This window comes from Passer montanus, unplaced genomic scaffold (genome assembly GCF_014805655.1).
Source record: "Passer montanus isolate IOZ18808 unplaced genomic scaffold, ASM1480565v1 scaffold8, whole genome shotgun sequence".
NCBI lineage: Eukaryota > Metazoa > Chordata > Aves > Passeriformes > Passeridae > Passer > Passer montanus.
Window position 1 is genome coordinate 1,116,975 of NW_024373256.1, and position 24,915 is coordinate 1,141,889.

Consider the following 24,915-nt stretch of genomic DNA (forward strand, 5'->3'; position numbering starts at 1 on the left):
CCCTTTTAAACAAAGCAGATTTGCTGGTGGTTTGTGTGCGCCGCGAACACCCTCTTACACAATCACCCTCGTGGCTTTCTGGAGAGTAGGGAAGAGTAATTTTGGATTTAATCATTGAACTGGCACAGTCCAAGGCAGTTACCTGAACCTGAAGTGGAGCATCAGCCTCCCCAGAGGCTCCTCAGCCATCATTGTCCATGTTTGAGTCACCCTGTGCCAGGGAGGGGGCTCAGCCTTGGGCTTCTGTTTTAATCAGCATGAATCAAAACAACAACAACAAAATCAGTTTGTTTTACTGTAGGGAAAACTTCCATGAACCAAGGGGTGTGAATTTCTCTTTTTTAAGATGTCGGTGTCAGCTCCAGGTGGGTCTCTCATGGTTCATGTGCCCTTTCTTGGTGAGTTTTTCACTGTGTGATGTGTGGGGACTTTGGGTGTTGGACTTACACCTGGAGTTCAGGTGAATCAACACAGGGTCTGTGCTGGGGAACTTTGGAAAAACCCTGAGCTGAGGAAGATTTCAATTGGCTAATTAAGAAAAGATTTCTAAGAGGAAGAATCAGTACCAGTGTCAGTCCAACCATGTGCTTGTATGGGGAGTAGGCAACAATTTCATATAATTAATATATTTAATATATTTAATATATTTAATATATTGTATATATTGTCTATCTTGTATATATTGTATATATTGTATATATTGTATATTGAATGTATTTACATATATTTAAAAATAGGTACATATTTGTAAATAGGAAGATGTCTCTTGGCTGTGCACATGCAAAGAAAAAGAGAAGAAGCATCACAAGCAAGTCCCATGAAACCACCTCAGCCTTACTCTGAGCTCTCCAAAGGAATGGAGTGTTCCAGCCTTGTTCTGGTCCCATACACAAGGGAATGGCCAGCCTTGGCTGGCTGAACCCCAGCCTGGGATGTTTTACCAGCCCGTGGCAGATGGAGAAATCAAACAGGAGACTTTGGGATGTGCCTTGTCAATGTGATGAAGAAATCAGGGGAAAAGTGTCGCAAAAAGGCAGGGAAGAGCTGCTTGCCAGAGAGATGGAACAATTAAAGAAAGGGGGGCTCTAGCAGAAGGGAAATGCTGGTTGTGAATCACAGCTTCCGTGCCTTTGCTGCTGTCAGAGGGGAGGGGGCCAGGCTGTGTGTTTGTGCTGGCACTGAGGTCTCTGCAGTCACAGCCATGCCCTGTTTAGCTTTGCTACTCTTTGGAGGAGCTGTGCCAGGACTGATTGGAATCCCCCAGGCAGGCCTTCAGAAGGTCTTTTAAAACTGGTGGGATCAGAAACCCTCGCTTGGTCTCCAGAGAAATTGGCTTTGTTTGAAAACAAGATCCACGGTAGGATGCTGAAGTGTGTGAGATGTTTTGTACAGCAGTGTTTAATGGGATCAGGAAAGGGATACCTCCCAGTAGTATTTGCAGGTATTAAATCATTAAGAAGATTAGCAGAATTGCAAGAGCTTTTATTTTTCTCCTCTAGACAGTTTATTCCACATAATGATGTTCTTCTAAAAGGATTAGTGGCTTTGGTCCTGTGAGAGAAGGGAACAGGCACTGTGGTGATCCTCCCTTTAGCAGATCCCTGCCAGGACCTGTAGTCTGAAGTGAACGGAATTATCCTTCCTCTGATTCCTCAGAGAAAAACCACAGAATCACGGAGTGGTTTGGGCTGGAGGGGACCTTAAACACCATCTCATTCAGGGACACCTTCCACTAGACCTAGTTGCTCCAGGACCTGTCCAGCCTGGCCTGGGACACTCCAGCAGAGTCTGGATTGTATTTTTTGTTTGAGGGAGACTCTCTTTCCCCAGGCTGAGCAGGGAGGGCAGCCTGCAGGAGCAGCAGCATCCCGTGGCAGTGGGATGTGGGTCCAGCACCAGCTCTGTGCCTGCTCTGCTTCCACCAGGAGCAGGCTGGGGCTCCTTCCTCCAGCCTGTGGAATGGCTGCTGTGCTCTCCTCCTCTTTCTGCTGAGGCTGGGTTGAAAAGATGCTCTGGAGGTAAGCTGTCCTTGTCCTGGAGCACGTGTGACTTGCCCACAGCTGTGGATAACCTGTGTGCCACACAAGGCCTGGCTCTGCCTGGGAGGGTGGAGGCTCAGAGCCTTTGTGTCCTGCCCCAAGGCAGCCTGGAGGTTCTCGTTGTCCCTGAGGAGGAGCACACCCGTGTTGGCTCTTTCTAGAGCCCCACGTGTCCCCTGAGCTGCAGCACGAGCCCTTTGGGGCACAGCAGGCTCTGCAGATGCTGCAGGGCTGCACAGGAGCTGCACAGGAGCTCTTTTCCAGCCTGCACAGCCAAGCCCAGCAGGGTCTGACCGAGCCAGAGGTCAGAGGTAAATTGTTCCTGTCGCTCTGGACAGGTGGAGATCAGTCCAGGCCAAGGGGAAGAGTTGAGCTGAGGGGAGCAGTGCAAGCAGGTTATCTCGAGGTCAGCTGCATCTTTCCAGGAGAAGCCTGAAGCATTCTTCCAGAGCTCTTTCCAGGGATCTGTCCTTTGGTCTCCACCCCATACCTCCAGATACGTTGCAGAGTGGATTTCTCAGCCCCTGATACTTGGCAGAAGCGTGGACAATAACTCTTCTCAGGCAGATCACGTTAAAGTTTTGGCTCTCTCCTGTCTGGAGTTCAGGTTTTCAAAGGAATGGGTAGAACTGGATGTCCGAGTCCTGCTGAGCCCAGGAGATCCAGACCCTTCCTGGCTGTGGCTCGTGTCATTCCAGCTGTGTCACTGCTGAGGAGTCACTTGTGTCGCTTGAATCCTTGGAATTTCCAGGAGCTGTTGGATATTTTAGTGTACAGCACGTGGGTGGATCCCTGCATGGGTCTGCTGGGCAGGGTGGGTCCAGAGGAGGACATGAGCAGGCTCCTGTGCACTGGAGAGAGCCAGAAATGTGCATCACCTGCATGTGATCTCACTCTGAGGAGTAGATTTAGGTGGGATATTGGGAAGAAATTCCTCCCTGTGAAGGTGTGGAGGCCTGGCAGTGTCCAAGGCCAGGCTGGATGGGGCTTGGAGCACCCTGGGTTAGTGGAAGGTGTCCCTGCCATGGCAGGGGGTGGAACTGAATGGTCTCTAAGTGCATTTCCCACCCAAGCCATTCCAGGATTCTATGAACTTTGCAGGGATCAGATGGTTTTCTGTCTCCCAAAGCTGTTCTGAAGGTCTGCTAGAGGGGCAGCTGAGGCCCAGGCAAGCTGCTCCTTTTCCTCTGTACCTGCTCTGGGGCCTCTGAACATCAGCAGAAATATTCTGACTGCATCACAGAAGACTTTGTAATGCTGAAAGGAAGCAGCCCAACCACACACATTATTAATGCCAGAAACATGCAAATGGCTTTTGTACGGGAACCAGCAGCTCTATATTGGGTTCTAATTGGGTTTTGTTTTCAGAAGGAAGATATTTAAGGTTCTATACTGAACATGCTGCAAAAACATTGAGAGCAGAGCCCTCCAACCCAAACAAGCACGTTGGAAAAAGGCTGGGGAGCTCGGATCAGTGTCAGCACAGACAGGGGGATTAGGGAGGCCTGTCCTTTGGCCTCTTCAGGCCAGGTCCCTGTGCTCTGTCTGTCCCTGGCTCTGGGGTCTGCCCTGCCCTCTGATTTACAGCACTGAGCATCAACCAGAGCTGCTGCTTATGGAATTCCTCGAGTGTTTGTGTTCCAGTAGGGATTTGTGGGCCTGACTTTGAGTTATGGAGCCTTTGTGCTAGAGAGATGTTTACAGCTACACGGTGACTTGGATTTCTCCCATGGATTCCTGGAAACGCTGTTATCTCAAGCTTCAGGAGGAGCTTCTGCACAGAGACCACCCAGGACTCAGAGCTACCTGCCACCAGAGCCCCTCTGCTGCCCCTGCTCCTGCAGGGAGGCTGAAACTGGGCACGGGTTGGGCTGAGCCCTGAGCACCTGGCAGGGCTGGATCTGCTGTGGAGCAGCAGGGATGGAGACATCCTCACCAGCAAAGATTCTTGTACCTTCAGCCTGGTGGACAGCAGAGTTCTGCCCTGGTTTCTGCTGGGGCAGCATCCCTCCTGAGGGCCTCCAGGATTCTCCCTGGTACTGCTGGACTCATTTCACTCCTTCCCTTCCTGCTGCTGGTTCAGGCTGCCAGGCGTTTCCTTCCTTCCTCCCCAGAGCTGGCTCTGCATCCACTGCTGTCCGTGCTCCTGCCTTGCTTCAGAGGCTTTTTTGGGTTTTATTTTGGACATCAGTTGCGTTGTTATCCTGCCAGTTAGTGATCTCTGCACGAGGAGAGGACAATGTCCCTGTTCTGTCACCTGCCCCACAGCCAGACCACCAAACCAGTTTAACCAGCAGACCAGTTTAACCAGCAGACCAGTTTAACCAGCAGACCTGTAGGACCACAGAGGGAAGCAGCTCCTTTTGCTGCTCTGACAAATGCTGCTTTTCAGAGGGGATGGAGAAACACCCCTGGTCCTTGTCTCTCCTGGGATTTCCTCTAGCACAAGAAAAAATTGGACACCTGGAAGAAATGTGGGAGCAGTGGGAGCCTGGCTCTGTCCTGGCTCTGGGAGAGGGCAGGGGAGCTGGACAGGGGGAAGAGGCTGGAGCAGAGCTGGACAGGGGGATGTGGCTGAGCAGAGCTGGACAGTGGGATGAGGCTGGAACAGAACTGGACAGGGGGATGTGGCCAGAGCAGAGCTGGACATTGGGATGTGGCTGAGCAGAGCTGGACAGTGGGATGAGATTGGAACAGAACTGGGTATTGGGATGTGGCTGAGCAGAGCTGGACAGTGGGATGGGACTGGAGCAGAGCTGGACATTGGGATGTGGCTGAGCAGAGCTGGACATTGGGATGTGGCTGAGCAGGGCTGGACATTGGGATGTGGCTGAGCAGGGCTGGACAGTGGGATGGGGCTGGGCAGAGCTGGACAGTGGGATGGGGCTGGAGCATGGCTGTGCTCTGGGCAGGAGCTGGCCCAGCGTTACATAACGCACCAGAGACACGTTCAAGTGATTAATTTGAGGCTCTGGCAGCCGCTTCCCTGTAATAATATTTTAAACATTACTTTTCCACTGGCCCTTGCCAGCGATCGTTATTTTGCGCTGTGGAGGCTGTAAAATTTCACTTCAAGGATGGGTTTCACTCCCGTTACAGAATGTGTCTGGAATGTGCAGATGTTTCCTTCGGGGAATAGGGAGCCAATGGGCTCTAACACATCAGCCCTGCGGGGAGGACTCGGCGTGCTGAGCAGCCCTATTCACAAAATCCCAAACAAACACACACGGGGCCCACGAGCTGCACCCGCACCGGGCACGTGGCTCCCAGCCTGGGCATGGAAACCCGGGCTCTGCTGGGCTGGGATGGTCACAGAGGGGTCCCTCGGGGGTCCTACACAGTCCCACGTATTCCTGATTTCTGGAGGAGTTGTGCAAGGCTTTGGCTGGCTGGGTGCTTGGAATGACGTGGTCGCTGAGGTGCCTTCCAGCCCAAACCATTCTGTTGGTTTTGAACTGGAAGAGGGTAGGGTTAGATGGGATGTTGGGAAGAAATCCTTGACTCAGAGGGTGGCGAGGCCCTGGCACAGGTTGCCCATCCCTGGAAATGTCCAAGGCCAGGTTGGACAGGGATTGGAGCACCCTGAGGTAGTGGAAGGTGTTGGGATTGGAGCTGGATGAGTTCAAGGTCCCTTCCAACCCAAACCATTCTGGGGTTCCATCATTAACCTCCCACAGGTATCCAAGGGTTGTGCATGTCAAGGACAAAGCAGCTGCTGTGGATGTGCCAGAATTAGAGAAAATGGGAAAATGGGATTTAATTGCACAAAAAATAGTTTGCATGGAGAGCGGAGGAGACTGAAAATTGCTTTTTATGGAACAGCTTCAAATTAAGGAGCTTCAAATGAAGGCTGTAACCATCCCTGAGGGATATGTGGTAGGGCTGGTCCTCTTTTAATAGGATGATGCAGCAGAGCATTAATTTTTTTACTTCTCTAATTTTCTCTTTCCTTATTGTCCTCACTGCAAAGAAGGGGAGAACAAAACATTGGGGCATCAGGGCCTTAAAGAGGAGCCTTAAAGGGTCAGCCATGGGCACAGGGAAAGCTGCAGAGGGACTTGGGAGGGACAGGACGAGGGGGAATGGCTTCACACCAGACAGGGAGGGTTAGGTGGGATACTGGGGAGGAATTCTTCCTGTGAGGGTGGTGGAACACTTCCAGGGCACATGTTGCCCAGAGAAGCTGTGGATGCTCAAAACTCTGCCTCTGGCATTGTGAGAGCCTGAAGGAGAAGTGGAAGCTCGTACAGAAAATGAATATACAAGATAGGAAAGAGAAATGTTGGTTGTGGTGAGCGTGGGCTCAGCTCAGGCCCATTGAACACTGATGAGCAGAAGAGTCTTAAGGAAAAGTCTCTGTCCAGCAAGGCTGAGAGGAGTAAAGAGTTTTTCAAGTATATTGGGAATTAAAGGAGTTAGATGATACTGGTCTCTTAATAGAGGAACATGGTCAAATTATCAATGAAGATACAGAAAAGGCAGCACAGCTCAGTAAATATTTCTGTTTTCTCTTTGGAAAAAAGCCAGGTGATGTATTTGTATCATATGAGGATGATGAAACACTTTCCACTCCAACAGTAACCGAGGAGGATGTTAAACAGCTGCTATTAATGTTAGACCTTCTTAAACCAGCAAGTTCAGATATTTTGCATCCAAGAATTTTAAAAGATCTGGCTGAAGAGTCCTCTGGGCTATTAATGTTCACTTTTAATGGATTTTTGGGCCTTAGGGAGATTCCCAGGGACTGGATCAAAACAAACATGGTGCCAGTGTTAACAGAAGGTAGATGGGGTGGTACAAACGTTTATTAGCCCAGTGTCCTGATTTTCTGTCCCAGGGAGAATCAATGCTGTGCCTAGCATGGCATTAGCTAAAAATTAAAGGGGATGGTGTAATTAGTGGCAGTCAACGTGGAAAATCCACTTATGGAAAATACATCTCCCAAACCTCTGCCCTTTAAGTAACTTTGCAGATGGAGGAGCAGAAGATGCTGACGTTGATGTAATACACATCTGATTTCTGCAAGAAGTCAGAATTTGAATTCTGAGTCAAGCTTTTGAGTTTGACTCAATGTCACATGTATTTGTGACATTGGAATGAAAAAAGTCAACACTACAGATGTTAAAGGGATTAAATATTGGCTTTAGAATATTTCATAGAATGATAGACTTGACCCAAAATTGTTTGGGTTGGAAAACCCCTCAAGGCCTTCCAGTTCCAACCCCCTGCCATGGGAAGGGACACTTCCCACCAGATCAGGTTGCTGCAACCCAAACCTTTCAATGATTCTCAGTTTTTATGTGAGATGAGAGCATCTGTGGCAGGCTGGGAGCTGCCTGCTCGGGCTTGGTGCAGGAATAGCTGTGTGGAACCTGAGTGGAACCCGAGGATTGCAGTGTTTGAGCTGTTGGGATAAGCCATGGACGTGTTTGAGCTGTTGGGATAAGCCATGGAAGTGTTTGAGCTGTTGGGATAAGCCATGGGGAGCAGCCCTGACATCAGGGCTGCAGGTAAAGCACCCCTGGGTTGTGCTGCAGCCGTGGTTTGGCCGGGGCTGGGGGTCTTTGCTTTTGCTCCCAGCCCTCCTGCTCTGGGGGTTTTCTGTCACAGGCAGTGGCTGTGAGCTCAGGGCTGTGCTCAGCATCACAGAGCAGCACCAAAGTTTAATTTGGGCTGGTTTTAAACATACCAAGTACTAATCTGACAGCCCCAAATCCGTGAGTTTTCCCTCTGAGAGGAAGATAAGTCAAGAGGCTCATCAGCTCTCCAGAGCAGGCTGTGCTGCAAAATCCTGCTCAGAGTTGGTTTCCTTTGCTGACAATGCTCTGCCAGGCCTGCACCTGAGTGGGTTTTCCTTTCTCTTGTCCTTTTCCCCACCAGTGTTTTCAGGGAACATCCCATGCTGGAGCTGAAGGATGTTGGTGAGAGCCTGAAACAGGGAGCCTCTTCAATGAAATGTTGGTAGAACTTATTGGAGGTGAAAATCAAGTGACAGACAGGGCTAAAATAGACACAAAACTGTTTTTCCTCAGCAGGAACCTGGGAAATTGGAGGTGTTGGAGTGGGCTGTTAGCTAAAGGCTGATCAGATTGGGACTGCCAGCTGTGAAGGGGAAAGGTTTGGGTGTTCCCTGCCCTGGGAGGGACACTGCAGGTCTGGGGACAGGGACAGTGGGAGGTTGTGACTGAGGCAGGTCCTGGCAGGTCAGGGTGGAGCCAGGCTGGTGCCATCCCCATCCCTGTGCTCCGTGTGCCTGCAGGTGCTGTGGGCTGGGAATTTGGGAGCAGCACGTGGAGCTCAGGCTTTGCAAAGCACTCAGGGGGAAATGGCCAAACCCCTTTCCTGTGGTCTGCTCAGCTCTGTGCTGCTCCAGCAGTGGCAGGGCTGTGGTGGCACTGTCCCTCAGGCACCTGGTGGCTTTGCCATGAGGCTCTGCTGTGTTTCTGGACCCTCTGTGTGTCTGCTTTACCTGCCATGAGAGGCTTTGCTGCTGTTTCTCCTAAATCCCCAATCCTTTGTGAGCTCCAGGGCTTGGAGCAGCCTGGTCCACCCTTGGAGCATCCTGTTCCACCAGGAACACCTTGTGGAAGGTGTCCCTGCCTGTGGCAGGAGGTGCAACTGGACAGTCCTGAAGGTCCTTCCCACCTAGACCATTCCAGGATTCCCTGATCCCCTGTGAGGGCTGTTTTGCTGCTTGAGGCTTTGTTTTCCCTTTGTTTGTGCTGCTGGTGCCTGACAACGCACTGACTGTTCTGTGTGAGGAATGGGAGAGCTATTTCCCAGCTGTTTGAAGAAGTGGCTTTTGATCTGATACTGCCTTATCAGTCTCACATTCTCTCAGCTGGGCTGTGCTCTGAGCTCGGCTCAGAAGTGCCATGAAGGTTTTGACAGTTCTCTCTGTGTTTTGGAGGGTCAGGCAGTGCCTGGTTTGTGAATCTCATTCTGTGTCAGTGATGCCCAAATTGTTCCCCTGTTCCTTTTGGGGTACAAAGCACAGATTCCCCAGAAGGTTTCCAAGGAACAGCCTTTGCCAGTGTTTGCAGATGGGATGTGTGCTCTGGAGAGGCTTCCTGGAGTTCTCCATGTCCCTTGGCTCCACTTCCCTGTCAGCTCAGTGTCACATCCCTGTGATCAGTCCAGCATTACCCCGAGCCCCCTGTGAGCCCTGCCTGTGGACTGCAGAATTTACAGTGCTAGGGCTAAATAGCATTGGGGTTTTACTGTTTCTCACATCCCTAGAGGACAGCTGTCCAAGGAAGAGCTTCACCTACAAACTAAATACAAATTGAGTCATAAAAAACCAGGATACGAAGATTATCTACGCCATTCCCTGTCCCAGTGGTGAGTTAATATCAGCAATACCTAAACATTTATTGAAAACTCTTCACTTTGTGTAAGGAAGATTAAGCACTGAGTGGCTCAGCTGTGTAATCCCTAAATTGCAGCTTGCAGAGGGCTCCCTTTTTATGGTCAAATCAAATGTTCCTGGGCTCCCAGCAGGCTGGCTTGGGGACGTGCTGGCTTTTCAGGAGCGCAGAGCTGGGCACTGGCATTGCTGTGTGTTGGCACACAGGACGTGGAGCAGAGGAGTTTTGGGGAAGAAGTGGGGATCTGCATGGAAAGGACTTGGCTTTGGGCTGCCGTGGGAGCTGCTTGAGCTGTGCCACGTGTGCTGGGAAGACACTTGGATTTATCACATCTCTGGTCGCTTTGCAGACTTTCCATGAGACAAATGAGTGTTTGCAGGGCTGACATTTCCCTGGCTGGAGCTGCAGACAGCTCGTTTACGTGCGGCGCTAATTATGGACATCAGCTTGATTGCAGAGCTGGGCTGCTGCTCTCCCGGGCTGCAGCTCCCTGCTCTTGCCATCTTTGCCCTGGTGTCACAGGGCTGAGGTTTCTCCTTGTTTTGGGCCACATGGAGGCACCCCTTGGCAGTGAGGGAGGGAGCACGGCCGGTGCCAGCCCCGGTCAGTGCCAGCCCTGCTCAGTGCCAGCCCTGCTCAGTGCCAGCTCCAGGTCACTCAGCTGGCTCAGGAGATGGGAGTGACCTCTCAGAACGGTGCCATCCCTGTATCCCCCTCCCTGTCCCCCTGCAGCCCCTTCCTGGCCTCCCCAAGCTCCCTGGTCCCCTTGGCAGTGAGGGAGGGAGCACGGCTGGTGCCAGCCCCGCTCAGTGCCAGCCCTGCTCAGTGCCAGCTCCAGGTCACTCAGCTGGCTCAGGAGATGGGAGTGACCTCTCAGAACTGTGCCATCCCTGTATCCCCCTCCCTGTCCCCCTGCAGCCCCTTCCTGGCCTCCCCAAGCTCCCTGGTGATGTCCCAGTGCCCCCCTCACCTTTGGGAGTTGGGAATGCAGGGATGGAACCAGCTCAGGGTGAGGATGACCTGTAAGAGCAGCTGAGCTGGGTCCTGCATTTCGGGAGCCCCCTTGCAGCCCCTGGGATGGGAGGGATGGAGCACACGGTGCCATGGCTCCAGGACAGCCCTGCCAGAGCGTGACATCGTGCATGAGGTCACAGGTGCCCTTGTTCCAGCCCCCAGCCCTGCTGGGCTCCACAGCCATGTTTGGGAGAGCCTGCGGGAGCTGCAGGGCTGTGAGGAGCTGCTCCTGGAGCACAGGGCTCTGCAGACAGCTCCCACCTGCAGGGAGCCCTGCTCCTGCCCCTGCTGGGGCTGCCCTGCCCGTGCTTTCAGTGCCCTGTCCATGGCTGGGGTGCCCTGGCTGTGGTTGGGGTGCCCTGGCTGTGGTTGGGGTGCCCTGGCTGTGGCAGAGTGCCCTGGCTATTGTGAGGATGTTCTGGCTGTGGCTGGGATGCCCTGGCTCTGGTTGGGATGCCCTGGCTGTGGCAGAGTGCCCTGGCTATTGTGAGGATGTTCTGGCTGTGGCTGGGGTGCCCTGGCTGTGGTTGGGATGCCCTGGCCATGACAGGGGTGCCCTGGCTGTTGTGAGGATGTTCTGGCTGGGCTTGGGATGCCCTGGCTCTGGTTGGGATGCCCTGGCTGTGGCATGGGTGCCATAGCTGTGATTGCAGTGCTCTGATCATGGTTGTGACACCCTGGATGTGGCAGGGTGCCCTGGCTGTGCTGGGGGTCCCCTGGCTGTGGCAGGGGTGCCCTGGATGTGGTTGGGATGCCCTGGATGTGGCTGGGGTGGCAGGGGTGCCATGCCCTGACCATGGCTGTGACCCCCTGGCTGTGGCAGGGTGCCCTGGATGTGGCAGGGGGCCCTGGCTGTGCTGGGGGTCCCCTGGCTGTGGCAGGGGGGCCCTGGATGTGGTTGGGATGCCCTGGTTGTGATGCCCTGGTCAGGGCTGTGACCCCCTGGCTGTGGCAGGGTGCCCTGGATGTGGCAGGGTGCCCTGCCTGTGCGTCCTGCCGTGTTTGCAGCCTCAGCTGCTGCGTTTGCTCCAGGACAGGAGCAGAGGGACTGTGTCACCTGGGGTGCCCCGAGCTCTCAGCTCAGCCTCAGAGCCCCTTTGCTGAGCTGTGGAGAGCTGTGGCCCAGCCTTGCTTTGCTGCTGCCCATCCAAGGGTTTTGTCGTGAGGGCTCTGCTCTCTTCAGAGCACAGGCTGTACAGAGCATGGCAGAGATGCTCATCTCGCCTTGCATTTCTTATCAGCCATCAGGATTTTGCTGTAGGAAGAAAAGCATTCCATTTTTAGACGAATTTTTGTGAAAAAGTCTTTTGGGGCAAATTCCTCGGAGAGAGCCAAGGGCTTGGGCCAGCATTTGAAACTCATAAATTCAGAGTGAACAAATAAATTGTCATGGTGCCGTGACAGCCTCGGGGAGATGAGGGTGCTCACAGCTGCCTGCCACCAGGGAAAGGCCCCTCTTGGTGCTGGGCTGCACTCTTGGGGGTGATGTGTGGTGGAGCTGGACTCCTTTTGCTGTGGAAAATCCCTGCTCAGCATGACTGAGAGCAGTAACGGGGTGAGGATCTCCATGAGCTGTTCCCTCCTGTCTGTGTTGAAAGCTCCCAGTGCAGGAGAGCTGTGAGGCTGTTCCTGCCAGGCAGAGTGTCCCTGCCTGCTGCAGGACCACAGCATTGCTCCCTGTGCCCAGCACACAGGAAAGTCTGTGCTTATTCACATTTCCAGAACCATTTGTGGAAATAATCTCTATCATCACCTCTGCACACGAGTGCTGCTGCTTCTGCTCTGCTTCCTTGGAGAGGTGCAAGCCAAAAGACGAAGGAAAAAAGGAATCTGATCAGCAAAAACCTGTAATTTTTCCTGGCTCAGGCAGGCAAAAGCACACAGAGTTTTTCCTGCTCTTTTCTCAAAGTCTGTTCTGTGTGTCAGGCAGGATCAGCTCCGTGCTGCCTTTTGTTCCTGGAGACAGGCAAGTGTTTGCCATGGCAACGTGGGAGGCAGCCCAGGGGCTGTGCAGGGCATCTCTGGGGCGGTTTGTGGGGCTGGCAGGGGATGGAAAGCTCTGGAAGCTTCTCTGAGTCTCACCAGCCATCTCACATGTCCCCATGTCCCTGTGTCCCTTGTTCCCACTGGTCACAGGGTGTGGAACGGTGCAGCCTGGCTTCTCACAGAATCCTGGAATGGTTTGGGGTGGAAAGGACATCAAAGCCCACCCAGTGCCACCCCTGCCATGGCAGGGACACCTGCCACTGTCCCAGGTGCTCCCAGCCCTGTCCAGCCTGGCCTGGGCACTGCCAGGGATCCAGGGGCTGCGTGATGGGGTCAGAAATAGGAGCAGTGCTGGGCTCTGCTGTGTTTCCCTGGCCCCTCTGGGGCTTTGGTGCCCCACAGGAGCCTCGTCCTTGGAGGTGGCTCAGCCCTGGAGCTGCTCTGGGCCGTGCTCTGCCCCAGGGCACGGGCTCCTCTCCCTCAGACGCCTCTCCATCTCTGGATGCTTTTCCCATTACTGTTCTGGCAGGGCTCCCTGCACCAGAGGGGCTGGGGAAGCTCTGCCCTCCCTCTGCCTCCCTCCCTTTTTGTGAGATGGAGGCAGAGCGGGCCCACAAATGACATAATGGGAGCGTGACATCAGGCTTGGCAGCCCCTGCTCCGCCGAGCCCTGTGTGTTCCGTGGAGTGAGGGAGCAAACAGCAGTGCCCAAACCCACGGCAGTGTGCAGGAATAACCCCCGGGCTGGCACTGAGGGGGCTGCTGGGCATCAGAGAGGGATGGCACTGAGCTCCTGCTCCCTCCTGCTGCCCTCAATCCTCTCGTTCCTTCCCTCCTCCATCAGCACTGCTGCAGGGAGATGAGAACAGAGCCAGTTCTTGGTGCCTTTTCCCCCAGGAAATTCCCCCAGAATTCCCCAAGTCCTTGGGCAGCTGTTGGGCTGGTGGTGTGTGTGTGGTGGATCCACCTCGGGCTCTCTGAGCTGGGCTGTGGGTATGACAGCCCAGGGATGCACCAGCGTCACACAGGGAGTGCTGGCAGGGCTGGGATGGAGCTGGAGGCTCCCAAGGCTCAGGCTGACGCCCTCATTGCTGAATATTCCCTTATTTCCCAAAGCTTCACCTTCCTCACGGAGCCACCTCCCTTTGCCAGGGTGTTTGACTCTCTCCCTGAGCTGGAGGTGGAACGTGGCAGTGTGGGGAGCTCTCAGGGACACAGTTTGAGTCCTGTGCTGTAGCGTGGTGAGTTCTGGTGCCCCATGTCCCACAGAATGACATTGCATGGCTCCATCTTGCAGCTGTGGACACTGAGGCAGGGCTGAGCAGTTGTGGCTGGTGGCTGCCCTCCTCCAGGAGGCACAGCGTGTTCCCAAAGTCCCCCAGCCACAGGAAAGGACATTTTCCCCTTCTCCTGGTGAGGAGGGCGTCAGGCTGTGTGTGCAGAGAATGTCAATGCAGAGCCTTGTTTGCTGCTGGCTTCGGCTCTGCCTCGAACCTGCTCTGAATTTCCTCTGCCTGGCAGTGGGCTGGGAAAACACACTCGTGGCAGTTTGTGGTGCCGCCAGGCTCAGCTCTGTCCCAGCCTTTGCCTTGGCTTTTATTGCTCAGGGCTTCCTGGTTTGGTTTCTCTCTGCAGCCCAGCTTGGTTCCCGTGCCAGGAAGGCACAAGATGATTTTCCATGCCTGTTGCAGAGGGAGCAGTGGGAGAGGGCAGCTCCACCACCACTCCTCACTTGTCCCAGCTGTCCTGTCACCTCAGCTCTGCTTCCTCTGCACCCAGGAGGTCAGGAAGGGTGAAACTGAGGAGTTTTATGCCAGTTCCTCATGGCATCACAAGGGCAAGCAAACAGCAAGGGAGTCACCCTGGTTTGTGGGTACCAGTGGGTGCCAGCTGGTGCCTGGCCGGGGTGGAGCCCAGCAGGGTCTGTGGGTGTGGGGGACAGCTGGGAGCCAAGGGCTGGGGATCCTTGGGCACCTCTGAGCTGTGGAGGGGTGACAGAGTGCCAGGGGTAATTGCAGCCTCTGGGGTGCAGCCTGTGGAGCTGAGCCCCTGGAGCAGCTCTGCACACCGGGCTGAGGCTCAGGGTGGTCAGAGGGGTGAGCTCAGCTCATCACCCTGATCTGGGATTGGAGTGTGCAGGATGCCAGCCAAGCTCCTGTAAAAGGACAGCAAGGAGCCCTCTCCAGCCGTGAGACACAGCAGTGCTGGCACCCCAAAGACAGCACCCGAGTGTCTGACACCTTCCCAAGCTCCCCTTGCCCCACACTCCCCCTGCAGCCAAGGAACACCTTGGAAGAGGCTCTTGGAAATGGCAGAGCCCTGTTTTTGTAGCAGCTGAATGGTTTGTTTTGGAGGGTTTGCTTGTCTGGGCGAGGAGCAGGAAGGCATCTGAGCTGAAACTCCCATTTCCTGTCCTTGGACTGGAGGTGCTGCCCAAAAACCAAATGGGCGACTTCCAGGTATTTCAGAGGAGAAGGGAAATGTTTGTGCTGGTCTCCCTTAGGGTGGCTGGTTGGAGGTCTGGTCCTTCCCCACACAGGTGCAGCAGGGACAGGGGGTTCAGAGTACAGAAATGCTCAGGGGAGGTGGATTTGGGGTGTCCCCAAGGAAGGTCTGTCCTGGCTGGAGCAGCTGGGTTCCAGTCCCAGCTGTCTCTGTGCTCATCCTCCAGAAGCAGCTTTGGGGGTGGCTTTGCTGTCCCTGTGCAGAGGGGATGCTCTGTGCTCCTGCCCTGCTGTCCCAGCTGCTCTGATCCCCATATTTTTGTTAATGTCCTTTTTCTAATGGATTTACTGAGCTGGTATTTTGCACATTTCTTGGACTTCTGTATTGGTGTTGCTGGTGAACTCTTCTGAATCTGCTCTCAGCTTGGCAAATAACTCCCAGGCAGCAAAATCAGGGAAAATAAACCTTTTAAAGAGACATCCATCCCTGTCACTTATCCCCAGTTTCCTGGAATCGTACGTCATTTTCCTGCCAGTTTGGCAGAATTCTTTTCATTTGGATAAATGAAGTTTAAATGTCAGATCAAACCAAGAAATAATTGATTAAGCGGTAGGAATAACAGCTGAGACAGCCAGGAGAAGTGAGGGGAGGTGTTTGTAGGAAAAAAGGTGAGAAAGGAGTATGGCAGAGTGTGTCCAGCCCTGTGCTCTCCTGGGAGCTCAGCCAGAAGCCCATGAAGGGTGAGAACCATCACAGGGGCTTGCAGGAAGTGTTTGGATGCTGCTGAAGGGAAGTTTAGGCCAAAGGAGATTTTTCTGAAAACGAATAGTGAAGTTTATTGGGAACAAGTGGAGACTGATGAGCGAAACTTTCGCTTCTCTGAGTGACATTTAAATGTGGGGAGGAGGATGCTGGGTGAGGAGAGAGCTGGGCTGGGCAGGGACACTTTGGTTTGGAAGAGCTGAAGGCTGTTGGTGTTACTGGGAGCAACTGGAGACTTTTTTAAGCAGTGTTCCTTTTAGAATGACAATCTGTCCTGATTTCAAATGGAAAATATTCTTTATTGCTATTTCTTCTTCCATTTTAAGCTTTTCCAAAGAGAGACAAAAAGATGTTTAAAATGTGGAGTTGACGCATCAATTGTGTAATTACTGATCAGGGCTTTGGCACCAGAAACACACTTGGAAGTTCATCATAAATTTTTCTCTGAGTTAATTACTACTTGAGTCTAAAGTACTTCTTAATGACTTCTTTGAACATAGATTAGACTTGAGTATCTTTTGAGAGGTGCATCACATTTAGTAGCACGTGTGGCATGGTGTAATTGCTCCAGGTGTGCTGCACAGTGGGGGCACATCCTGAGGCTCCTGATCTCTTTTTACAGGTTATATGAGCAGCAGATGCTTTATGGTTTTGGGAAAGGTGTTTTCTTTGGCTGGGAAAAATGCTCTGCCTTCAACACATCCCTTTTCCAGTCAGGATCCTGGCTGGGGTTTGGAGAGAGGCTCTTCTGAGCTCTGGTAATGGAGGTGTGACAAAGCGGGCTGAACGAAGGCTGAAAATGGTTTTTTTTCTTTCCCTAGGGATCTTTCCAATAACAGGATCAGTGGTTTAGATGTTGAGCTCTTCAGAAGCCTGACTTCTCTGGCAAAGCTGTAAGTACTTGCTGTTCCCCCCAGTCCTCCCAGTGCCCCCAGCACGGCTGGGCTGGGCCCTGGCTCTGTTGCACTGCTTTGCTTTGTTCCTGCTCTACCTCATGTCCCCAGCCCCCATGGTCCTGCCCATGGGCTCCTTTCCTGAGGCCAAATCACTCCAGTGATTTGGGAATTACTGGCATTTGGAGCTGGGCAGGGTTTGACCCTCCAGGATTTGACCCTCTGTACTGCTGGATGGAGAGGAGCTCATGGCCAGAAAGCAGAATTATCACAACTGGCACTGGAAGGGACCTTAAAGTACATCTTCCACTATCCCAGATTGCTCCAAGCCCCTTCCAAGCTGGCCTTAGGCACTGCCAGGGATCCAGGGGCAGCCACAGCTGCTCTGGGCACCTGTGCCAGGCCTGCCCACCCTGCCAGGGAAAAGCTGCACTGACAAGGAGGTTGCTTCTAACTTGATGAACTTTTCTGTCTTTTACAGAGATATAAGCCACAACCAGATTTCTACATTAGAAGATGGAATATTTGATAATTTATTTAATTTAAGTGAAATGTAAGTTCATCTTTGTTTCCCAGTTCTTTGTTCAGACCTTTCCTTGAAACATCCCTTCCTTTCCTGCTGGGTGGGAGGCTGTGCTGACTTGGACAGATGTTGGGCAGCTGCCCACCCAAGCAGCTGCTTTTTGGGGTGTCTCCAGTCCCTTCCTCAAGCTGTGTGCTGCTCCTGGGTCCTGTTGTCCATCAGTCCTGACCTCTTCCTGCTCTCTGCCTCTGTCTCCTGGCATCTCCAGCCTCTGCTGTGCCTTCTTGTCTTCCTGGCTTCTCTCCCACAGCAGCTCTGCTGAGGTTCCTGTCTCTGGCCATGGTCACACTGTCCTGTTTGCATGGTCACACCTTGGCCCTGGAGCAGCCTGGGAGGTCCTGGCTGAGGTGTCCAAGTCACTTGAAGAGGTTGTCCTTAAGGGGTTCAAGTTGTCAGGGTTTGGTTTTTAATTGAGGTCTTTTGGTGCTAAGTGAAGGGAGGTGAGGGGAAGCCACACATTTCCAGGAGGGATCCCTGAAGTCACAGCCCAAATGGCAGTTCTGCCTCTGGGTGGGCCACAGGATTAATTAACCCCGTGCAAGCCCTCTTGGCCAGAGAGAAAAGCTCAGCCCCACATTGTCGCTGAGGACAGGGCACAAAGAGCACCCTCAGCTTTGCAGTTTGGCTCCCAGGTGGCTCAGGAAGGACACAGGGGCCCAGGGAGCTGTCCCTGCTCAGCCTGGTGGCAGAGTGGTGCTCTCAGCCCAGGGTCAGGGCTGAGCCCTGCCAGCACCCAGCCCTGCTGGCATCAGCTCCACACCCAGCCCAGCTCTGTCCTGCTCACAGCTGAGTGCCAAAGGCTGTCATTTGGATCAAACTTAGCTGCAATTAAAGTTTCCCTCTTTTCACTGAACTGCTGCATGGAAAGATTATCATTGACTTTGCATTTCTTTTTTTTGATAGATGAATTTTATTCTCTTAGCTGTTTTTAATGGGGCTGTAAATAGTCTCCCTGAGCAGGAGAGGCTGCCCTCATACCCTGGGGCTCTTGCATGGCAGATTTTTTTAGATATATGATTGTGCATGGCAGATTGTTTTAGATATATGATTGTGTCTGTCATTTGCTTCTAATTGCAACAATTATTTGTGGAGTTAAAAAAGTACTTGGAGTACTTGCCTAATTCTAGCCTCTAGAAAAATCATGTTAATTATTGCTTGATTCCCTATTCATTAACTCCTCTCCCAGTTATTCCAAAGCCTTTCAGTGGAGTGGCACAGATGGGAACAGGGAGGGCTCTGCACACTGCTGTAATTAAAGCTTAGCACATGTCACATTAATCCCTAACTTGTTCTGATCTCCCTCTGACAGAAACTTAAGTTGGAATCCATTTGTTTGTGACTGCAAACTGTCCTGGCTGCCCCGCTGGGTGCAAGACAGGAAAGTGAGAGTCCTCGAGGCATCAGACACGAGGTGTGCCCACCCCCCTGAGGTGGCAAACCTGTCCCTCTTCGATGTCCTGTTCCTCAACAGCACCTGTGGTAAGGACTGGCTGTGGGGTGGGGCTGGCTGAGGGGGACTGGTGGGCTCAGGGGCCTCTTCAGACCTCCAGTGAGCAGTTCTAATCTCATTAATCAGGTGTTGGTCACACACCCCGCTGCCCTAAGGACCAAGGCAGTCACACCAGGGCTGAGATGAGCCCTGGCAGACACCACAGGACTGTGGCTCTGTGACCTGCAGCCCCAGGCTGTCACTCTCCCAGGGTTTGAGCAGGCTGAGCTCAAGCACTGAACCTCATGGGAGGTGATGGCACCCGAGGACAAGCTGAGCTGGGTCTTTGCAGGTGGCAGGCTCCACTCTGGGAGAGAATGAACACTGCCCTGGTCTGCAGCCACCTGCTCCAGGGGCACTTCACTGACTGCTTGGCCAGGAGAAATGTCAGGCAGTGACCACTGAAAAGGGAGAGCCCTAAGGAGACTGATCCTGCCTGGGTGCTCGGTTATTCTGGAATGAGAGAGAGAGAGGGAGAGCAAGGGCTCCCTGTGGCAGGCAGCAGGCATCTCCTTTGATCTGGGGGCTGTGGATGGGACAGGAGGATGCAGGGGTGAGGACCCAGAGCTGTGTGAGAGGAGGATGCAGGGGTGAGGCTGAAGGACCCAGCTGAGGCTGGTGGGAGCCAGCTGAGCTGCCTGGTGAGGAACAGTGTTCCCCAGGACCAAAATCCAGGTGGTGGTTGTTCCTCTTCTCCCAACAAAGCTACCCCAGCTTGCAGCATCTTGCAGGAATTATCAAAGGGAAAAACACTTGGCGCTCTTACTGCTCTTGATAATTAGTTGTTCCCTCTTGAACTACTTCAAGCCAGTGTGGAAACAATAATGTGAGGCTGCCTTCTGGGTAATTCAGTGTAATGGGAGTGGGCTGGGACAGCCTGCCAGCTCCTGACAGCTCTCAGTGACCGGCAGGGGATGAAGAATGACCAGGCTGGTGGTGGAAAACAGAGCAGTTCCCGTGCCGTGCTCCTCTCCAGGGACTGTTCTTAGGAGAAGAGGCTCAGCGTTTGCAGGAAGGCCGTGGAGGAAGCTGGACAGCTGCATGGGTTTGATCTGGGAAGATCACACGAGGCTGGAGCTGTTGAGATGTTTGGGGGAGATGTTGTAGCAACCAGCAGCGGCGCAAACGTGGCCGGGCCACGTGGGCAGAGGTGGAGGGAGAGGCCCTGCCTGGGTGTTTGTGGCAGGGAGATGTCCCACCCCTGCAGGCCAGACACGGGGGATGACACTCAGGGGAATGAGCTGTTCCTCTGTGCCTGTGTGTGTCCCTGCTCCCTGGCACAGCACGTGCTGTCCCTGTGCATCCTTCCGTGGGCACCCCTGCACTGGGCCTGGCACTGCCCTCCTCTCCAGATCCACATTTTCCTGCAGGGAGGGAGACTCTTGGCTCTCCCCATGGAGGGAGGTGCCTCAGGGAGTGAATGTGGTGGATCCATCAGTGCCACTGCCCAAGGGTGTTTGGTTTTGGATTTGTTGCTGGAGGTCCCAGGCAGGTCATGGTGAAACATTCTGCACTGACCACGCCAGGGTACCACCAAGGACATCCTTTTGTCATGGTCTCACTTGGTAGCAAGTCCTGTGGGCTCCTCTGAGTGTCAGACTCAGTGGCTCCATGTCCCATGGGAATGTCAGGCTCTCCAAAGCCCTGTTTTATTTACTGAGTGCTGCTGCTCCATAAATCTGTGTGACTGGCTTGTTATTTCTGTCATCACTAATTAGCATAAAGAGTTTGGAAACTGTTGCTGGGGGATTAAAGACTTCCCAGGCAAGTCTCAAAAAGGAAACGCTCAGAGTAGGAGCTGAGCAGGAGAATTCCATTCCCAGGAGTGTGGGGTGGTTCTCTTGGAGGGTCTCACCAATCCATGGCATCCCAGAGCCTGTTTTGCAAGAGGATCTTCTGTTGTGTCCTGCAGGAGCTCAATACATCACGTGTCTGACAGGAAACTACACCGAGGAAGCTGAGTTTATCATCCTCTTCACGTCTGTCCACCCTGGGAACCTCACTGAGGAGACCTGCAGTGCCCTCTGTTACTCCCAAGACCAGGAGTATGGGGCTTTCAGCCCCCAGGGGCAGTGTTTGTGTGGAACTGCCCACGAAACAAACTCTTCCTCTGGCTGTTTGCCATTTTGCACTGAGCATTTGTCTGGACAGGGCTGTGGTGGCCCCTCACTGGTCCCCTTGCCCTTCCAGGCACAGCTGCCTGTGTCCTTCACAGGACTGCAGCCCCGCTACATCCTGCAGCAGCCCGTGCTCTTCAATGTCAGTATTCCCATTGCTGCCAGCACTTTACTGTGGGAATTTGGGGACCAGAGCGAGGTTCTCAACACCACTGGACACACGGCCGTGCACAGCTACGCCCTGCCCGGCCACTACAACGTCACTGCCACCCTCCTGGTGGGCTCCAGGCTCCTGCAGCAGCAGGCAGACATTGAGGTGGTGGCTTCACCCCAGCAGCTGGAGCTGCAGTGTCCCTCCCTGGTGGTGGCAAACGAGAGCCTGGACATCCGGATCCGCAACAGGGGCGGCACGGGGCTGGCGCTGCTCTACGGGATCACCGCCGAGCCCGGCCAGCTGGCCAGGGGTGAGCAGGGCTCCTGGGGGCTGGGGCGGGTGGCACCGCTCCTGGGGTCCCCTTTGCCTCCCCTCCCAGTGAGGGGTGGCTCCTCTGGGGGTGAACTCTGCTCCCTGGCTCTGGGCAGTGTTTTGTACTTTAACAGCGATGGGGTTTGTTGGCTTCAGGACTGGGATATTCCTGGAGTTTCTCTGCCAGCATTGGGTTGGGGTGTGTGGCTCGTAGAGAGGACATCAGCCCTGTGTTCTTTCTGCAGCAGTTCACCCCATGTGCCCCCCCGAGGGCTTGGTTTTCCCGGGAAATAACCACTGCTACCAGCTGGTGGTGGAGAAGGCGGCGTGGCTGGAGGCGCAGCGGCACTGCCAGGAGCTGGGCAACGGGGACCTGGCCTTTGTCAGCAGCCCCGACATCCAGAGCTTCCTGGTCGCTCATGTCATCAGGTGGGTGAGCAGGGGAAGGGCTGCCCTCAGCCAGGCACAGGGGTTGGCGTCCTGAGGGCAGGGGGTCTGAGTGTGAGGAGGTGGTGGGGGTGAGGCTGCTGAACAGAGAGGAGGAATGAGCAGAGCTCGAGCCCTTGCTGGACTTGGCTTCTTTCCTTCAAGGCTGTGGAGGGAAGAGGAGGAATGGGGCAGAATCACAGCTGGGAATCACACTGGGAATTGAGATTGGTGGGCTTCATGTACCCTGTGTTGGTGCCTGTGGATGTCTGAAGTGTGAAAGGGGATCCTGAGCCCTTAGACACGGCTGCAGCCCAAAGCCCAGACCCTTTCCCCTGCTGTCTCTCACCCTGGGAAGCAGCAGTGCTCCTCTCCAGCAGCATCTGTTCCACCTCAGGACTGGGCTTTATAAACAGAGAGTGCTGCAAGTGTCAGCCTTTGATTAAATCCGCCCCTCTGAGTGCCCTTTCTGCAGCCAGTCATTCCGGGGGAGGGAGGACAACCAGGAGAGCTCTGAGAGCCTGACAGCCCTTGTCAGCACTCCCAGCTGCAGCTGTGGGAGCTGGGCTCCTCACAAGCACACCCCAGAAAGCAGCACACAGAGGGGAGCAGCTGGTGTGACTGCCGTGGGCTCTGAGTGCCCGGCCCCAGGGCTGCCAGCCCCTTCTGCCCAGCCTTGTGCCCTGTTCCCCCCTGTTCCCACCCTCACATTGCACACACGTGTGCCCTGCTCCGGGGAGGGCAAGGGAGCTGTCCCTCCCACATGGCTGCTGGGATGTGCAGGAGTTGCGTGTGGAGCTGCTGGAGCCGCGAGAGGCTGTTCCCCAGCTGCTGCCCCACAGCCTCTGCTCCCCAGCCCCCTCTAGCCCATGTGTTTATTTTATTAATCCAGGCAGATAAACATGAAGGAGGCGGCTCCAGGATGTGATTTCCCTGGTGATAAAAGGCGAAGCTGCAGGGTTTTGGAACACGAGGCTCCCAGAGTTTCTTGTGGAAGATGGCAGAAGCAGGAGGCTGTTTCCCACTAGGGCACTGGGCAGTTTCCTCTGCTTTGCTTCTGGAGTAGGATTTTGCTTTGGGTTTTTGCTCCCCAGGAGCAGCAAGTGCTGAGCTGGTCCCTCCTGCCTGCAGAAGCAGAGGATGGGACCATGCAGGGGACCCCACTTTCTGGGCAGCACAGGGAGCCCCTCTGCCCTTCCAAGCCTCCCCAGGCTTGTTCTGCTCCTCCTGCCCCAGCAGGGCAGCTCAGTCCTTCCTCAGAGGCAGAGGAGAGCTCACATCTTGCTTTTAAAAAAGCTAGTTCAGATCCTCCTGTTCCCCCTGCAGTGGAATGGGCTGGGCAGTGGGGCAGGGTGGGAGCCAGCCAGCAGCTTGTCTTTTAGTTATTCCTTTCTTTCTTACTTTTTGATTTTTTTTTCCCTAATGACTTGCAGTTAGATCATAGCTGGAATTAGAAAAGGAAAATCTCCACTGAGCTTTCCTGATGGCAGCAGGCAGGCAGTTTCCTACCCTGCTCTCCCTCACTCCCTGCCAGTGGCTCAGGAGCAGAACACAGCCCTTATTTATTTTCTAATCTCATTTGCAGTGAAAACTACTGATTCATGGAACAAGTTATTTTTGTCATCGTTTTTCAGCATGACCTCATGAATCATTTCATCTGGCATGAGCCTGGGGGTGGAGAGGCACCAGTTACCACCAGTTATCTCCCCAGTCTGCTTTGCAGAGCTGTGTACCACCCTGGGAGCACGCTGGGGCAGGCAAGGGCATGGCTGGATTGATTTCCACCTGCAGGAGGGAGCGTGGGGAAGGAGCTGGGAGCTTGGGAGGGTGCAGGATGTTAAATGGAGAAGTTAATAGAAGTTAATATGGAACAAATGCCTCCCTTTCTGCTGGGTGAGATTAGCAACGGCTCTCCAGGGTCTTTGTGGCCATGAGAGACCTCTCAGCACTTTGCACCAGGATCTCTGCTGGGATTGAGCCAGTTTCCAGGTGGGGCAGGGACATTTCATGTCCTGAAGGAGCCTGGCAGTGTCCTGTGGGGGGTTCAGCTGCCTGCAGTGCTCCAGCCTCTGCTTGTCCCCTCTGGCTGCTGCCTTTCCGTGGTGGCTGAGGAGCTCATCATCTCCAGGAGCTGCATCCAGGGGAGCTCCCAGAGCTGGCACTGCTGAGCTTTAATCCTGCACTGGTGCCAGTCCCACCTGCAGTGGGGAATGGGCTGGTGGTGAATCCCCCAGGTCTGCCCAGGAAAAGCACACGTTTCCTGGGGGATTCAGCTTCCCCAGGCAGTTCTGTGTGACCAGATCATTCCTCCTGGGCTGTGACTCAAGACAGGCTTGGCAGAGCCTGGGAGGGTCATTTGGTGACAGAGTGCAAGTCAGTGTGCTGGTCACAGAACCAGGGAGCCATGGAATGGTTTGGCTTGGGAGGGATCTTCAAACTCATCCTGTTCCACCCCTTTCCATGGCAGGGACACCTTCCACTGTCCCAGGTCTCCAGGCACTGTCCAGCCTGGCCTTGGGCACTGCCAGGGATCCAGGGGCAGCCCCAGCTGCTCTGGGCACCCTGTGCCAGGGCCTGCCCACCCTCCCCAGGCTCTTGGGACAGAGCTGGGAGGGCTGGAGGAGAGCAGTGCTGTGCTGTGGAGGGGCAGTTCCTGAGGCTCTGCTGGTAGAGTGGAGACTGAAACCCTTCAGTAATTCCAAGACTCCATGAAAGGCAGCCCATGACACCCCGATGGAGCTGCTGTTATTATTTTTAGAGAGAACCATAGATGGCAGCTGTCCCAGCTCTTTCTAATACTCATGATTTCCTGAAATCTCCCCTCCCCCTTCTTTTCTTTTTTTTTTTTTAAATTTTCCTTTTTTTCAGGAGCCTCGATGTCTGGATTGGATTCAATGATTTTGCAAGCTCTGGAGCTCAGCAGAGAGGGGAAGGATTTAATCTGGAGAGCTGTCAGAACTGGCTGCCAGGAGAGCCCCATCCCTCCAACGCCGACCACTGCGTGCGCATGGGCCCCACGGGCCAGTGCAACACCGACCTGTGCATGGCCAAGCACAGCTATGTCTGCGAGTACAAGCCACCAGGTGGGCTCTGCTGGCCCTGCTGCTGCCCCCAGGGCTGGGCAGGGGTCCCCTCCCTGCCCCTGGTGTGGAAAAAGAGGGATTTGTGGAGAGGTTCCTCCAGGGCGTCAGCACAGGGCGAGTGTGACTTGCAGCAATATTCCCAAACCCAACCTCAGCCCAAAATGAAGAGTTTGGCTTACCCCAATCTTTGCCACGAGCAGAAGGAGAGAGGGGAGCAAAGTTCTGAGGCAAAGCACTGGAAACAG

General features: G+C 54.1%; 1 protein-coding gene across 1 annotated transcript in view; it reads left to right on the forward strand.

Moving 5' to 3' along the window:
• Positions 1-24,915, forward strand: part of PKD1 (polycystin 1, transient receptor potential channel interacting) — an 88,139-nt gene that overhangs the window by 23,584 nt on the left and 39,640 nt on the right. The window contains exons 3-8 of the mRNA XM_039731840.1: positions 16,435-16,506; positions 16,988-17,059; positions 18,399-18,568; positions 20,491-21,159; positions 21,407-21,590; positions 24,456-24,670. Of these exons, the coding sequence (XP_039587774.1) occupies positions 16,435-16,506; positions 16,988-17,059; positions 18,399-18,568; positions 20,491-21,159; positions 21,407-21,590; positions 24,456-24,670 (1,382 nt within the window). The remainder of the gene's footprint in view (positions 1-16,434; positions 16,507-16,987; positions 17,060-18,398; positions 18,569-20,490; positions 21,160-21,406; positions 21,591-24,455; positions 24,671-24,915) is intronic.